This window comes from Ambystoma mexicanum, chromosome 12, assembly GCF_040938575.1.
Source record: "Ambystoma mexicanum isolate Mex_15411 chromosome 12, UKY_AmexF1_1, whole genome shotgun sequence".
NCBI classification, from domain to species: domain Eukaryota; kingdom Metazoa; phylum Chordata; class Amphibia; order Caudata; family Ambystomatidae; genus Ambystoma; species Ambystoma mexicanum.
This window is the reverse complement of record NC_090936.1, coordinates 1,173,541,925-1,173,556,885: the sequence shown is the minus strand read 5'-3', so window position 1 is coordinate 1,173,556,885 and position 14,961 is coordinate 1,173,541,925. Positions and strand designations below refer to the sequence as shown.

General features: G+C 53.6%; 1 protein-coding gene across 3 annotated transcripts in view; it reads right to left on the bottom strand.

Annotated features, from left to right (window-relative positions):
- VEZT (vezatin, adherens junctions transmembrane protein) overlaps positions 1–14,961 on the bottom strand; it is a 373,255-nt gene that overhangs the window by 123,839 nt on the left and 234,455 nt on the right. For all 3 annotated transcript variants that reach the window (XM_069629813.1, XM_069629814.1, XM_069629815.1), the window contains exon 8: positions 5,946–6,277. In XM_069629813.1, coding sequence (XP_069485914.1) covers positions 5,946–6,277 — 332 coding nt within the window. The remainder of the gene's footprint in view (positions 1–5,945; positions 6,278–14,961) is intronic.

Sequence of the window (14,961 nt, the reverse complement as noted above, 5' to 3'; positions counted from 1 at the left end):
GGATGGTTCCCTTCCCCTGGATTCCTCTTGGTTCTCTGAAGATTCACGTTCAACAGTTCCTTGTGCCTTTCGTGGCCCACAACAATAGATCTGAAGTTCACATTCAACAGTTCCTTGTGCCTTTCGTGGCCCACAACAATAGATCTGAAGTTCACATTCAACAGTTCCTTGTGCCTTTCTTGGCCCACAACAATGTTGCCGTAAAAAGTGTGTCTTGACTTTGCAATTAAATCTCTCTCAAACATCTGGTTCATACCATCCTTTCTTAGTCCTGATGTTCCTTCTCAGGACCTCTTGGGGGAACAACACAATCCTTCACTTTTCCTAAACATCACACTTACCGTTGCTTGGTATACTCTCCTAACCAGGTCTTCCTATTTTCACACACTTGTGATGGTTGCCTTGTATACTCTCCTGCCAGAGCTGCTTATATTCACACTCTTTAGATGGTTGCCTCGATACTCTCCTACCAGGGTTTCTAATATTCACATTCTTGTGATGTTTGCCCGGTATACACTCCTGCCAGGACTGCTTATATTCACATGGGCTCTCTGTCCTTTTCCATAGTTGCACACATACTTTGTTTGCTAATAGGTCTATGGTTTTCCTTTGCTCGCACAATTTACATCTATCTGCTTGTAAGGGTTTTATTTGAAAATTATTTTCCTTTTAATGTTAAGTTAATCTCTCCTCCCTCCAACTTGCTTTTTGTTAATTCACTTGCATTCGGCATGACTGCCGACAAGCCTCAGGGTCCCCACGACCTCTGGTAAGACTCATCGGTAATCGTTGGCATTGCTGTATCCTCCCGCAGTCAACCGGATAAGCGTTTTAACCTGCTTCCTTCTCGCAACCGCCACCTGGTTTCTTCGTGTCTTGTGGCTTCCACTTTCAGCGTCTGCTTTGCTCCGGCCTCTGGTAAGGAAACCGTTGCTTTTGATCACCTACCAACGCCGAGGAGTCCCTCGTCGCCTCTTGGTGTTCTTGCAGAGTGTCCTCCTCGCGCAGCAGCCTTCTTCGCTGGTGAGCCGCCTTGCTTCACCACACGGTACTCACCCTTTGGTATTCTCAACCTCACGGATAGATGCCGCTCTCTCCTGCCAGCAGCAGGCCTTGATGTCCTACTTCACTTGCCTTTTAAACTTTCCAGGCACAGGTGTATATGAGTAAATACTAGAATGATCACTGCGCTTGGGGCTTTCCTCATCCTGCATTGCTTGATTCTTCATCTTCGCACCAGTACTTTGGCCAATCTGATATGAAGTCCAGGTTTTGGAATTGGTTTGGAAGACCTGAATAGACATTTTCAACAGTCTTAAATGGTGAATGATTCTTGAATGAAGGGTAGGTAGAACTTGAGAGTGATCTCCCTATTCCTCATGGGCGAAGGAGTGGGCATATAACAAAAGGCCATGAGGGTATTCAATATGGGTGGGCTATTTTCAGGAGAAAATGGGGGATACCATGCCTCACCTGATGAAGCCATGACGTCTCCGTGGAGGTTGTCTTCCCCCCATGCAATCCTCCCTCATATAGCCACCCCAGGGTCAGGTTCAGGTAGCGGCTTCCGTCCCCTGGCTATATTGGAGGAGGTCACTGCTGGAAAATCAGTGATGACTCCATCCGATTGCACCACAGACCTCGGGGGAGGAGGGGCGGTCATGCAAGTACCTTCAAGAGTCACTTTTGAGGAGTTCCCCATAGAAATGAACAGGACAAATTCAATAGGAAGAACCGCGCTATTGGATAAAGTCAGGTAAGCCTGAGATCCACCCCACAGGTGCGGAGAAAGGTGCAGCCAAACCCACAGGTGTTTCCGGGCCATGTTCAAGGACTCAATGACTTAGGGAAAAAGGACAGAAGCAGGATTCCGTACAAGAAAGCTAAAGGAGGTATGTACTCATGGTGGCAGTTCCCAAATATAGAGCTCAAGAAGGACGAAACAAGCAGGTAAGTACATGTTTCTGTTTGCAGGTGCGGATTGCAGGATGCGGTCAACCTGAGACATTAATCAATGACGGCCGAGACAAAACAAAAGAAGAACAATTAGCCTTCATAGGAGTTCCCAAATATAGAGCTCAAGAAGGGCGAACAAGCAGGTAAGTACATGTTTCTGTTTGCAGGTGCGGATTGCAGGATGCGGTCAACCTGAGACATGAAGCCTGGATCAATGACGGCCCAGACAAAACAAAAGAAGAACAATCAGCCTTCATAGGAGTGTGGCCCACCAACCAGGAGCACAAGCAATGACGGCAATGGCAACCAGAAGGTAGAGGAGCCCGCCCAAGGCATTCTGGGTGACTCATATGGCAAGACAGGAGATTCAACCAACAGAAAGCAATCCCACAAAGGGGGAAACTGTAGAGCTGACCCAGGAAAGCCCATATGAATAGCTGAGGTGGGGTGGGTGAGTCCCACCACCCTTCTGGACAATGGCAGCTTCCTACCACAAGGTGCACGAATAAGGTGGTAATTAAGGGAAGTGGTGGAAAAATTGCCCGAAACAGTTGCATCATGCAAATCCAAACCCATCCAGTAAGGAGAATGAGGAGGACAATGACTTTGGCCGGCCCAGGAAGGATGCCCCACAGCCAAGAGACGAACCCGGAGTAAGGGTAAGGACCCAGGACGCAGCCAGTATGACATGCCTGCAGCAGCAGCTTTGTGGCCAAATTCTTCAGCAGGTAGGTACACTTGCAGAAATCCCAACAGAAACAAGCAGCAGTCCAGGCAATCAAAAGGGCATTCAAACAAAGGTTTAAGCAGCTAGCCAATCAGGATGAACCCAAAAACCATCAAACACCCAGGACAGCCCACGCAGCTTTTGTAATGATATGTCTGGGAGTAGAGACCAGTCTAAACCAGCCCAAACCACTCTGAGGGTGCAGGGCTGGACTCACAGTGAGCCAATGTGGGCACCATTGACATTTTAGTTTCGCCTCATGGTTTCACAAGACAAAGAAAATGCCCATAAACAATATATTGGAGTGTAGGACTTTAAACATTATTACCCCAATGGATACCATTCTGGCACATTGGGCTATCTGACAGGGTCAGCAGAGAATGGGGGGAACCCTCCCAACCTGTGGTAGAAGGCCTACCAGGGCATAGGCTAGACCTAGTCCTACCCCTGAGGTGGGGTAAGGGAGTTGGGGGGACCCCAGTCCCTGAACCCCCTAAATTTGTCTTCAGTGTTAAAGTTGGTAACATCGTCAGTCACCCAATACCGTACAACCTTGTTGCAGGCCCGAGTTCTCCATTTGTTCTTTCAGAACCAAAAGTTCCACAGTGCAAGGCGGCTGTGAAGAAACACTACAGACAGCCAAAGAAAGACAGTAGCTAACATACAGCCTCTGGGATTCCAACGCACATAAATTCCCCAGCGGAGCAGAAGGAAATCCACACCATAGTGTAGCCGTAATGGAACGCTGAACAAATCAAGTTGACCAAACCGCTAAAACCACACAAAGCAATGCACACAGAAAGGAGGCATGGCTAAGAGGGGTTTAAAAACCTGTACCAAACAATGACCCAAACCTGGTGGAAAGGACAGATTTTGTTTGGCCAACACAGTCAGGATGAGGCACAGGACCAATGTGGGCAGGGGGGGAGAAGCTTTGAAATGGGAAGTCCTGGGTATAAAAGTTGAGAGAGTGAAGCTGTGATTGCGAGGGTGTGTGTAGGAGAAAGTGTCAGGAGTGCGAGGGATGGAGCGAGTGAGGGGGTTAAAGTAATGGAGAGGGGTGGGCAAGAGAGTGTAGCTGTAGTAGGAGGCAGGAGGGATTAGTTGGCGGAGGAGAGCGAGAAGAGTAGGTTAAGAAGATCAGAGGGAAAGAAGAGGAATAAGGATAGGGGAAAGAAAGAGAAGTTGAGAAGAATGGATAGAGAGAGAGCTAGAGAGAGCGAAGCGATCAGAGGGAGTAGAAGGAGAGAGACAGAGAGAGAGAGAGAGAGAAAGAGAGAGAGAGAGAGAAAGAGAGAGAGAGAGAGAGAGAGAGAGAGAGAGAAAAGGAGAAAGATCAGATGGGGTAGGAGGTGAGAGGAGAGAAGGGGAGATGAGAGGACCTAAGAAGTTCAGAGGAAAGGGAGAGGTGAAGACAGAAAGAGAAGGAGGGGTGAAATCAGGGAGAGGGGAGGAAGGGAGTGAGGTGGATTGAGAGGAATAAAGTGTGAGAAAATAAAGGTGCAATCTTGAACCACACTTGTGTGATCTTGGGAGAGCAATAGAGTAGGAAACCCTTAGTAATTGCGCAGAGGAAGCGAGATAGGAAAGGCCTTCACCTTTAGGTCCACACCTGAAGCTCAGGCTAGAGCAGACAGTAGGGGATACCCATCTCTAGTTTCAATAAAACCCTGGCATGCGGGGCAAGGCTGAAGGAGCCTATGGGAGGTCACGGGACCAGGCAGGGAAACCCTCTAGTTTCAACCATCGGCAGCTAGCCGAGATCAGAAGAAGTAGAGTGAACCTATTAATAAAAACCCTTGAACTATCCTTTGTGTTCTGGAGATTATTGAATCCAACGGTGAGAGCTACTAATGCGTTACAACAGACTACACCAGATGATGAATTCAAACCTAAATTACAGCTGCTACCAATCTACACCACAGCATTAGTGTTGGGTACTGTAATCATCCTAAAAGGCACCCCTGTTCAATATGCCATAAGGGCTACCATGGGACAGTACATAAAGAGGTTGCAATGACAGGAGGACCTCCATAGTAGAATCTCTGACCACAAAAATATGCTCAAAGAGCCAGTAAAATCAACAGGGAAAGCACACATTCTAGGGGGTTCCATAAAATGAGACAACAATTGTGTAAGACCCTCAATGTATCACCCTTCAGAACGTCTATCCTGATGGCAAATGAGTCAAGTTCTTAGATACTGTCTGCATACGACTGGAGTAGCATGATCATACTCGGAGGAGAAAAAGGCGGTCGATGGCTGGGAATACAGCGTCTTGCTTCCCTTCGCTTACTTACCAACAATGCCTTCTCTGAAGGTAGTCTCCCTCTTCTTTCCCTACAAACGATGCAACTTCACAACTTGTTTTCTCTTGATCCCATCTCACCCCCAATTGCTCTCACTGTCGCTCACAAAACTTGTTCGTCCACACTCTCTGCTTGTCAACTCTCCTGAATGTGGAGCGTTAACATCCCACCAAAACACAGTGAACGCTTAACAGCCATTGGTCATAATTGCCACTAGTGATGATGGAAGGCTCTCCACTGCCGATCCTCAACTCCCAACAAGCAGGGCCCCTGCTCCAACTCAGAGGACCCCTGGAGATCTAGCTACTGATCTCAATTGCTCTCTCCCACATAGTTTTCCCCCAGGCACACTTGACTCGTCTTCTATTGATTTGAATCTATTCTCCTTCCCCCTCTTCTTGACCATTCGGCCCCCAGATGCTGCTCGCTCCCTCTCCTGCTGCCATCGTCCTGCATACCTTCGTTGCAGCTGTGTTCTTAGCAATAATTATGTTTGTGGTAAGTACTTCACAAGTAATTTATCATACTAGAACATAAAAAGGTGAGTACAGAAATACTGAAAGGTCTATTGGAAACCAGGTGTCATTGAAGGGCAGGAAGAGCTCAAGACGTGACGAGCAACAGCCAAGTTCCATAACTCTGGAGGCCACCCTCCCAGTGTCTCCCGTTGCAATACCGTTGGCCTGGTCCCTCACACAACCAATCTGGATGGAAGGTGGTACATAATATCACTTCAGCATATCCATTGAAACTGCAAATACAGCATTCGGAAGAGGTACAAAGGATATATGGTCAGCTTGAAATCAACCCAGATATCCATATCCTGCAATGAGTCTACGAATCTCAAATCAATCAAGTTACCAATAAATGAAACCTGTTTACAGCTACCGATTTAAGCTGCCACAGGAGTCTGACATTTCTATGATTCAAGCCATAGCCCCAGGTATACTTACTCATTGAGTAGCGCCTTGAGGTGGAGCTGAAGGCTGCGCACTGCGCGGTGGAGGTTGTGAAGCTCTCCCATCTTCTGCTTGGTTTTGGTGGAGCGATCCGAACTGGACTGGTGCTGCGTTTCAAAGTACCGGTAAAACTCATAGCTCCGCTTGAGCTCAGCCAAGCAGGTTGCCTGCGTGTGAGGTAGATCCATGGCAACATCGGACCAAATGCAGTGCGGCAAACTTTCCAAAGGTGTTGTGGGCCCGATGCACTCATTCTCTGGAGAAAGTAATAGAGCCAAGCGGCGGTAGAACTCTGAGCTCTGCCCGATCCACAGCTGAAACAAGACCTAGAAAACAGAAAAAGAACGATAGGGTTAGGACAATGGTCTCAATGCCTCAATGCTTTGTGCAGACTTCCAGGGCCAACCAGACGTACATGCTGGTGACAATGAGCCTCAGGGAGGTAGGGAACAACACATTCCATTTTCTGATACCTTGTGATGGGGCAAATGTTAACCTCATCACACAAATCCATCGTCATTATCAGCAGGCACCAGCCTCATTCGAAGTCGCCATTGGGAGGTCATTAAGGTTTTAAGTAGTCTGAGCTACCGCTCAGTGTGCTCGATGCCTGCAGATGGTTGGTAAAGGGGGTGGGGCACAGCACTCTAGTAGAGTTCAACCCATTGTGCCCTCAATCCACCTGCTCTCACAAGCACGACCATACCTTATAGTTAGTTCCTAGAAGAGTTTCCCTATACAAGCACTACACCCAGTCACACAGACACAGACTCTTCTCGCTACGAAACGGAATTCAAACCCTCAGTTAATCTTGACCATCCTATGGGCAACACTCCAGACACTAAATGATTCGTGGGAGAAGGCTTGTAGCTACATTGCTAATGGTGGCCTCTTTTTGGAGTTGCCAGGGTCTTATTTTCAGGTGATATGTTTGTATGTGGTTGGAGGTCTTTTGCGGTTATGTTATGTTTTACATTCCTTTATCCAACATTAGACTCACCTAGCATTCCATGTCATGACCTTCCCACTAGGTAGAGGAATCCCTACATATTCATCTACTATTCTCGTCATATTTTCTTTTTCTCCTTTACTACTCGGTCAGAATTTCTTGTCTCCTTTTTAGTTCAAAGAACAAGTTACTCTCTTACCTGGTAACGTTCTTTAGATGGGATGGTCCGACGACGTATTCCATATCTATGACAGTAATCACCACAGCTGTGCTGCTTCGGAAATCTTTCGGCGTCTGCGTCCTGCGTCGATGACGTCGATACGCCGTCCTCGAGGACCTCCTCCGACGGCCGACGTCACCAGATGTTATAAGGAACAAGTTACTTACCTGTAACTGTTGTTCTCCAGCATGGGTCGGGCATAGATTCACATGCTCATGAATATTCCCCGTCGTCAGGCTGGGAATCCTGCTGGGAATCCTCAGTAAAGAAAAAACCAGTATCAGTTTCGTTTCTGATCTGTCTTTCGTAGTAATAACCAATCACTGGTCTCTGCGTCATACTGACCACAGCCAATGACTGCCCTCTACCTAAGCACCGCCTCTGGCAGCCATCTTCAGATTTGGAAGCACGTGAAGTGGCAGTATGACCAAGTGAAGAGCCGCAGAGGGGTAGGCGGGAGGGTTCGCATGTGAATCCATGCCAGACCCATGCTGGAGAACAACAGTTACAGGTAAGTAACTTGTTCCTTCTCCAGCATGGGGTCTGGCATGGATTCACATGCTCATGAATAAAGAATACATAGCAGTACACACATGCACAACCACGGGAGGTGGCAAAGGCTCAACATTAAGCATTACATCAAACTCAACATTAAGCATCTTACCTCCTCACCAGGCTCACCTCAGGCGAACAGGTTGTGCAGCACTGCTTGGCCGACCCTGGACTCCTCCCTGGAATCCCGGTCGACGCAGTAGAATTTCGTTAAGGTGTGCGTCGACCTCCACGTAGCAGCCCTGCATATGTCCAGCAGGGGCACACCAGATAGGAACGCAGTGGTAGCTGCGATCGCTCTGGTGGAATGGGCTCTCGGACGGCCAGGCAGCGGTCGGTTTGCCAACCGGTGACAGTACATGATACAGCCGGAGAGCCATCTGGAAATGGAAGCCTTCGAGAGAGCCTTCCCCTGATTGACAGGTCCAAAGTTCACAAAGAGTTGTGACGTCTTCCGAAAACACTTTGTGCGGTCTACGTAGAACTTCAGCGCTCTAGCCACATCCAGCAAGTGCAAAGTCCTCTCAGCCAGCGACGAAGGCGACGGGAAGAACACAGGCAACACCAAGGGTTTGTTGAGATGGAAGTCCGACGGTACCTTGGGCATGAAGGAGGGGTGCGTCCTGAGCACTACCCTCATGTCGTGAAAAGTCAAGTACGGGGGCCTGGATCTCTCCCACTCGTCGTGCGGAGGTGATGGCCACAAGAAACGCTGTTTTCCACGACAGAAATTTCAACGGAGCCGAGTGCAGAGGCTCGAACGGAGGTCCCATGAGCTTGGTCAGCACCACGTTGAGCTCCCACGCCGGGGCCGGAGCCTTCACCGGCGGGAACGATCTAAGCAGTCCCTTCATGAACTCTTTCACCAGACGATGAGACCACAAGGACGTCCGCCCCGTGGTTCTGGTGTATCGGGAGATCGCAGCAAGATGAATCTTGATGGACGCGTGTGCCAGTCCAGCTTTGGCCAGCGTCAGCAGGTACGGCAGTACTTGGGGAGCCGTAATCCGTAGAGGGTTAATCTTCTGTGCGTGGCACCAGACAGAGAACCTCTTCCATTTGTGTCCGTAGCATTTAAGAGTCGAGGACGCCCTGGCCTTTGCAAGAACCTCTCTGCAGTTGGCCGGTATGTCGTATCCTCCAAACTCTAGCGCTGCAGGAGCCAGGCCTGCAAGTTCAGCGATTTCGGGTCGTGGTGGAGGATGGCGCCTCCTTCCCTGGAGAGTAGATCCGCGTCCACCGGCAGCTTGATTGGCGGGGACGCTGACAAGTCCAGAAGGTCCGGGAACCATATCTGCTTCGGCCACGCAGGTGCGACGAGGATCATCCTGCACCGTGACCTCTTGAGCTGGTTGACGAGCCGGATTAGCAGTGGCAAAGGAGGTAACGCGTAGAGGAACAGGCCCTCCCAGGGGAACGAGAAAGCATCGCCCATGCTCCTCGCCTGGGGAAACCTGCTGGCGAACCTCAGGCACTTGGAGTTCGTCGCCGTCGCGAACAGGTCGATCTGGGGTGTGCCCCACCGTCGGAAGAGGCGATCCACTAGATCCTGCCGTAGCTCCCACTAGGGGCACGAGCGCAGCTCCCTGCTGAGTGAGTCGGCGATGGTGTTTTTTATCCCTGCCAGATGAAACGGCACCAGAAACATCCTTTGGGCGACGGCCCAATGCCACAGGTCCTGCGCCTCCTTGGACAGTGCTGGGGACCTGGTTCCGCCCTGTTTCCTGATGTAAAACATGGAGGTGGTGTTGTCGGTGAAGATCCTCACCACCTTGCCCTTGAGGGACGGAAGGAAGGACCTGAGGGCCCAAAACACTGCACGGAGCTCCAGGATGTTGATATGTAGGGATTTCTCCGTCGGGAGCCAAAGGCCTCTTGCGTGCAGATTTTCGGTGTGCGCTCCCCACCCTTCCAGGGAGGCATCCGTGGTCACTGTCTCCTGGTGGGCTGGGGTCTGGAAGTCCATGCCCGCCGTCAGATGCGCGCGGGTGCCCCACCACCGGATCGCTCGTCGGAAACTCTCGTCGAGTGTGATCCTTTCCTCGAAGCTGCCCGTCGTTTGGATCCAGCGCGCGTCCAGGAACTCCTGCAACGGGCGCATCCGGAGCCTGCACATGGGAATGAGGTAGATGCAGGAAGACATCATTCCGAGGAGGGACTTGATGGACCTCCCCTTAGCCGCGTCGGCCACCAACATCCGCTGCACCTTGCCCAGGATGGTCCTGGTCCTCTCCTCCGACGGGGAGGCCAGAAGGGACACTGTGTTGAGCCTCGCTCCCAGAAACAGAGCGTCTTGCGCGGGTACCAGGTGGGATTTGGCGTAGTTCACGGAGAATCCCAAGTCCGTGAGAAGTTGGACAGTCCTTGCCATGTGAACCACGGCAAGCTCCCTCGTCTTGGCTCGGATGAGCCAGTCGTCCAGGTAGGGGTAGACGTGGATCCCCTCGCGGCGCAGCTGCGCCGCCATCGGTGCGAGGCACTTGGTGAACACCCTGGGTGCCGACCGTAGTCCGAAGGGGAGGGCTTTGAACTGGTAAGGACGCCCTTGGACCACAAACCTGAGGAATTTTCGGTGCCCCTTTAGGATGGGAATATGGAAGTAGGCATCCTCCAAATCCAACGACGACAGGAAGTCTCCTTCCTCCAGCTGACCCAGGACGTGCTGGAGGGTGACCATCCGGAACTTTTGCGCCTTGATGAACTTGTTCAGACGTCGCAGGTCCAGGATGGGGTGCCATCCCCCCATCTTCTTCTTCACGAGGAAGTATCTCGAGTAAACTCCGGAGCTCCGAAGCCTCTTTGGGACGAGTTCGATGGCGCCCTTCCTGAGCATCGCCTTTACCTCCAGGAGAAGTTGAGGGACGTGAAGTTCTTTCCTGGCCACGGGGGGGACGCGCGGACACCTTCTTTGAAACTCGAGCGCGTGGCCCCGGGCCAAGGCGTCCAGCACCCAACGGTCGGTGGAGATGGACTCCCACACGCTGACGAAGCTCGCCAGCCGGCCTCCCACCGGGGTGCTTCGGTGGGGGCCCGACCCCACGGCCGGTTCAATCCTGCTTCGACGAGGCTTTGCCGCCTTGACCTCCTTGGCGACGACGGCGGAGTCCGCCAGACTTGCCTCGTCCTCTGTAGGCCTCCTGAGACGACGAGCGGGCCGCTTGACGGTAGGTGGAGAAACCGCCGCCGGAACCTTTGGAGGCGCCCTTGCCTCCGCTGCTCCGAAAGGGCGTCCGTCGTTGTTGCAGAACTCCAAGGGCCCGGGCCGTCTCGGTGTCCGCTTTAATGGCCTAAAGGGAATCGTCCACTGTTTTCCCAAACAGGTTGTTCCCATCGAAGGGCATATCCAGGACTCTGGTCTGAACGTCTTGACGGAAGTCCGTAGCCTTGAGCCATCCACGCCGCCTAAGGCAAACGCCGTTGCCCAACTGGCGGAACCCAGTGTCGGCGATGTCCGTCGCAACGGTAATGGCGTGGTCCGAAGCCACCTCACCTTCCTGCAGGATCTCCAGGGCCTCTGCCCTCTTGTCGTCCGGCAAGAAGTCCAGCAGGGGAGCCAGTTTGTACCAGAGCTCCCTGTCGTAGCGGGCCACGATAGCCAAGGCGTTGGCCGCTTTAATCGTCGTCGCTGCAGACGAGATGACTCTGCGTCCCATAGCGTCCAATTTCTTTCCCTCGCCGTCCGGTGGGGAAGTCGATGTGGAGGCCGCACCCCCCCCCCGCTTTTTTCCTGGCAGCCGCGGAGACGACGGAGTCCGGGGTAGGCTGCGCCCGGAGGCACAGGGGGGCCGTGTCCGGGACCCGGTACTTTTTCTCGTACCGGTCTCTTCTAGCTGGCGTCGTGGAAGGGTTCTTGAGGAGGGTGAGGCCCTCATCCCAAATGTCGTCCAATAGAGGCACTGCGAGGACCGTCTTCCTCTTGGCCTCGCGCCGCTGATAAAGGAAACCTTCCTTCTTCTTCTCCTCAGGGCAGAGTTGGAAAAGCTCGGATGCCCTGGTGATCATGGAGTGGATCGATCCAATCTCGTCGGGTGGAGAAGCCCTGGTGGGAGGCGACGACGGTACATCCTCGTCGTATACCTCGTCGTCCGTACCCGTCGCTGCCGTGTCAGTCCCCGTATCATCCCCTCGGGTGGACGGGGAGGAGGGCTGGAAGGGGCGCGACGGCTGAAAAGGAGGCGGAGGGTGGATCCTTCTTTTCTTGGTAGGGGGATCACCAGAAGGTCCCGGTTCTGGGTCCCCCGACGGGAGAGGTTCAGTCGGCAACGGTAGTCTCGTCCTTATCTCTGAGCATAAGGACTGTATAGCCAACAAAATGGCCGCCGAGTTGTCTCGCGGTGCTGGCAGAGGGGAATCCGACGGGCGATCAGGGGCCCCGTCGGTACCCTCGACGATGTCGTCGTCACCTGCGTCGGGATCCATCCCGACGGGCCGGTCTTCTTCCACGCCGAGGCCGTGGCTTAAGACCTCGACCAGCTCCTCTTCCGAGGTTGAGGCCGAATCTACGACGACGCCCTGCCCCCCCCTTTTTCTTCCCCACGGGGGGATTTCACGGGGGTCCTATCGATGGGCACAAAAGAGGACTCCCTTCGAGGTGGCAGGGAGACTCTGAGCCCCGAGGTGGCCACCACTGGTGTAGCCTCCACAGGCTGAGCCAGGGCCGCCGCGACAGTATCGATAGAGGGCTTGGCCGGATGGATTAAGGCCTTCACCACCTTAGGTGCGCTCACCGCCTTATCCTTGAGGGGGGGACACTGCCTCGCTCCCCCTCCGCCTTCGAGCTCGACCGGGGCCTCTCCAGGAGCCTCGCCGGGTGCTCGGCCTTCCTCTTACCCGACCCAGAGCGTTGGCTCGTGGTTGATGGTGCCGGGGAGGGTGCGCCCAGCCTGGCGCCCGTAGAGCCCGACCGTTCGGCGCTCCCGGTGCCAGCGGACTCGCGGTGCTTGGCCTTATGTTGGACCCCCGTCGCCGGGGCGTCCTCAAAGGTCTTAGAAGACTGCTCGGATTTCTTCCTCTTCTTCTGGCCGGACGGGCTCTTCCCTTCCAGCCAGTTGGCGAGACGTTGATGGCGGTCCTTCATGGTCCGCTCCGACATGTTGCCGCAAAACGCACAGTCCTTCTCCACGTGCGTCTTGTCCTCATGTAGGCAGTAAAGACAAAAAGAGTGTTCGTCCTCCTTGAAGACGTTCTGCAGCTGGCATCCAGGGCAGACCCTGAACAGCTTTCCGGGCGTCGAGCTTCCCTTCTCCTGGGCCATGACCGGGCCTGAGAAACTTCTGGAGTCCTCCAAAAGCGTAGCTCGACGAAATCTTCACCCTTGAGGGGCGCAGACGAATCCGACACGGGTCCCCGTTGATCGGATGGAGAGTCGGTGGAGCTTGAGGCTCTTTTGACCAAAAAAACGAAGTTTTTGAGAAAAAACGTGAAAAAAATAGCACTAACGCTCGAGAGCAATAGCACGAGGATCCCAAAACATGAACGTGCGGTAAAAATCTGAAGATGGCTGCCAGAGGCGGTGCTTAGGTAGAGGGCAGTCATTGGCTGTGGTCAGTATGACGCAGAGACCAGTGATTGGTTATTACTACGAAAGACAGATCAGAAACGAAACTGATACTGGTTTTTTCTTTACCGAGGATTCCCAGCCTGACGACGGGGAATATTCATGAGCATGTGAATCCATGCCAGACCCCATGCTGGAGAAGCTCGGATGCCCTGGTGATCATGGAGTGGAACGATCCAATCTCGTCGGGCGGAGAAGCCCTGGTGGGAGGCGACGACGGTACATCCTCGTCGTATACCTCGTTGTCCGTACCCGTCGCTGCCGTGTCAGTCCCCGTATCATCCCCTCGGGTGGACGGGGAGGAGGGCTGGAAGGGGCGCGACGGCTGAAAAGGAGACGGAGGGTGGATCCTTCTTTTCTTGGTAGGGGGAACACCAGAATGTCCCGGTTCTGGGTCCCCCGACGGGAGAGGTTCCGTCGGCAACGGTAGTCTCGTCCTTATCTCTGAGCATAAGGACTGTATAGCCAACAAAATGGCCGCCGAGTTGTCTCGCGGCGCTGACAGAGGGGAATCCGACGGGCGATCAGGGGCCCCGTCGGTACCCTCGACGATGACGTCGTCACCTGCGTCGGGATCCATCCCGACGGGCCGGTCTTCTTCCACGCCGAGGCCGTGGCTTAAGACCTCGACCAGCTCCTCCTCCGAGGTTGAGGCGGAATCTACGACGACGCCCTGCCCCCCCTCTTTCTTCCCCACGGGGGATTTCACGGGGGTCCTATCGATGGGCACAAAAGAGGACTCCCTCCGAGGTGGCAGGGAGACTCTGAGCCCCGAGGTCGCCACCACTGGTGTAGCCTCCACAGGCTGAGCCAGGGCCGCCGCGACAGTTTCGATAGAGGGCTTGGCCGGATGGATTAAGGCCTTCACCACCTTAGGTGCGCTCACAGCCTTATCCTTGAGGGGGGGGACACTGCCTCGCTCCCCCTACGCCTTCGAGCTCGACCGGGGCCTCTCCAGGAGCCTCGCCGGGTGCTCGGCCTTCCTCTTACCCGACCCAGATCGTTGGCTCGTGGTTGATGGTGCCGGGGAGGGTGCGCCCAGCCTGGCGCCCGTAGAGCCCGACCGTTCGGCCCTCCCGGTGCCAGCGGACTCCCGGTGCTTGGCCTTATGTTGGACCCCCGTCGCCGGGGCGTCCTCAAAGGTCTTAGAAGACCGCTCGGATTTCTTCCTCTTCTTCTCGCCGGACGGGCTCTTCCCTTCCAGCCAGTTGGCGAGACGTTGATGGCGGTCCTTCATGGTCCGCTCCGACATGTTGCCGCAAAACGCACAGTCCTTCTCCACGTGCGTCTTGTCCTCATGTAGGCAGTAAAGACAAAAAGAGTGTTCGTCCTCCTTGAAGACGTTCTGCAGCTGGCATCCAGGGCAGACCCTGAACAGCTTTCCGGGCGTCGAGCTTCCCTTCTCCTGGGCCATGACCGGGCCTGAGAAACTTCTGGAGTCCTCCAAAAGCGTAGCTCGACGAAATCTTCACCCTTGAGGGGCGCAGACGAATCCGACACGGGTCCCCGTTGATCGGATGGAGAGTCGGTGGAGCTTGAGGCTCTTTTGACCGAAAAAACGAAGTTTTTGAGAAAAAACGTGAAAAAAATAGCACTAACGCTCGAGAGCAATAGCACGAGGATCCCAACACATGAACGTGCGGTAAAAATCTGAAGATGGCTGCCAGAGGCGGTGCTTAGGTAGAGGGCAGTCATTGGCTGTGGTCAGTATGACGCAGAGACCAGTGATTGG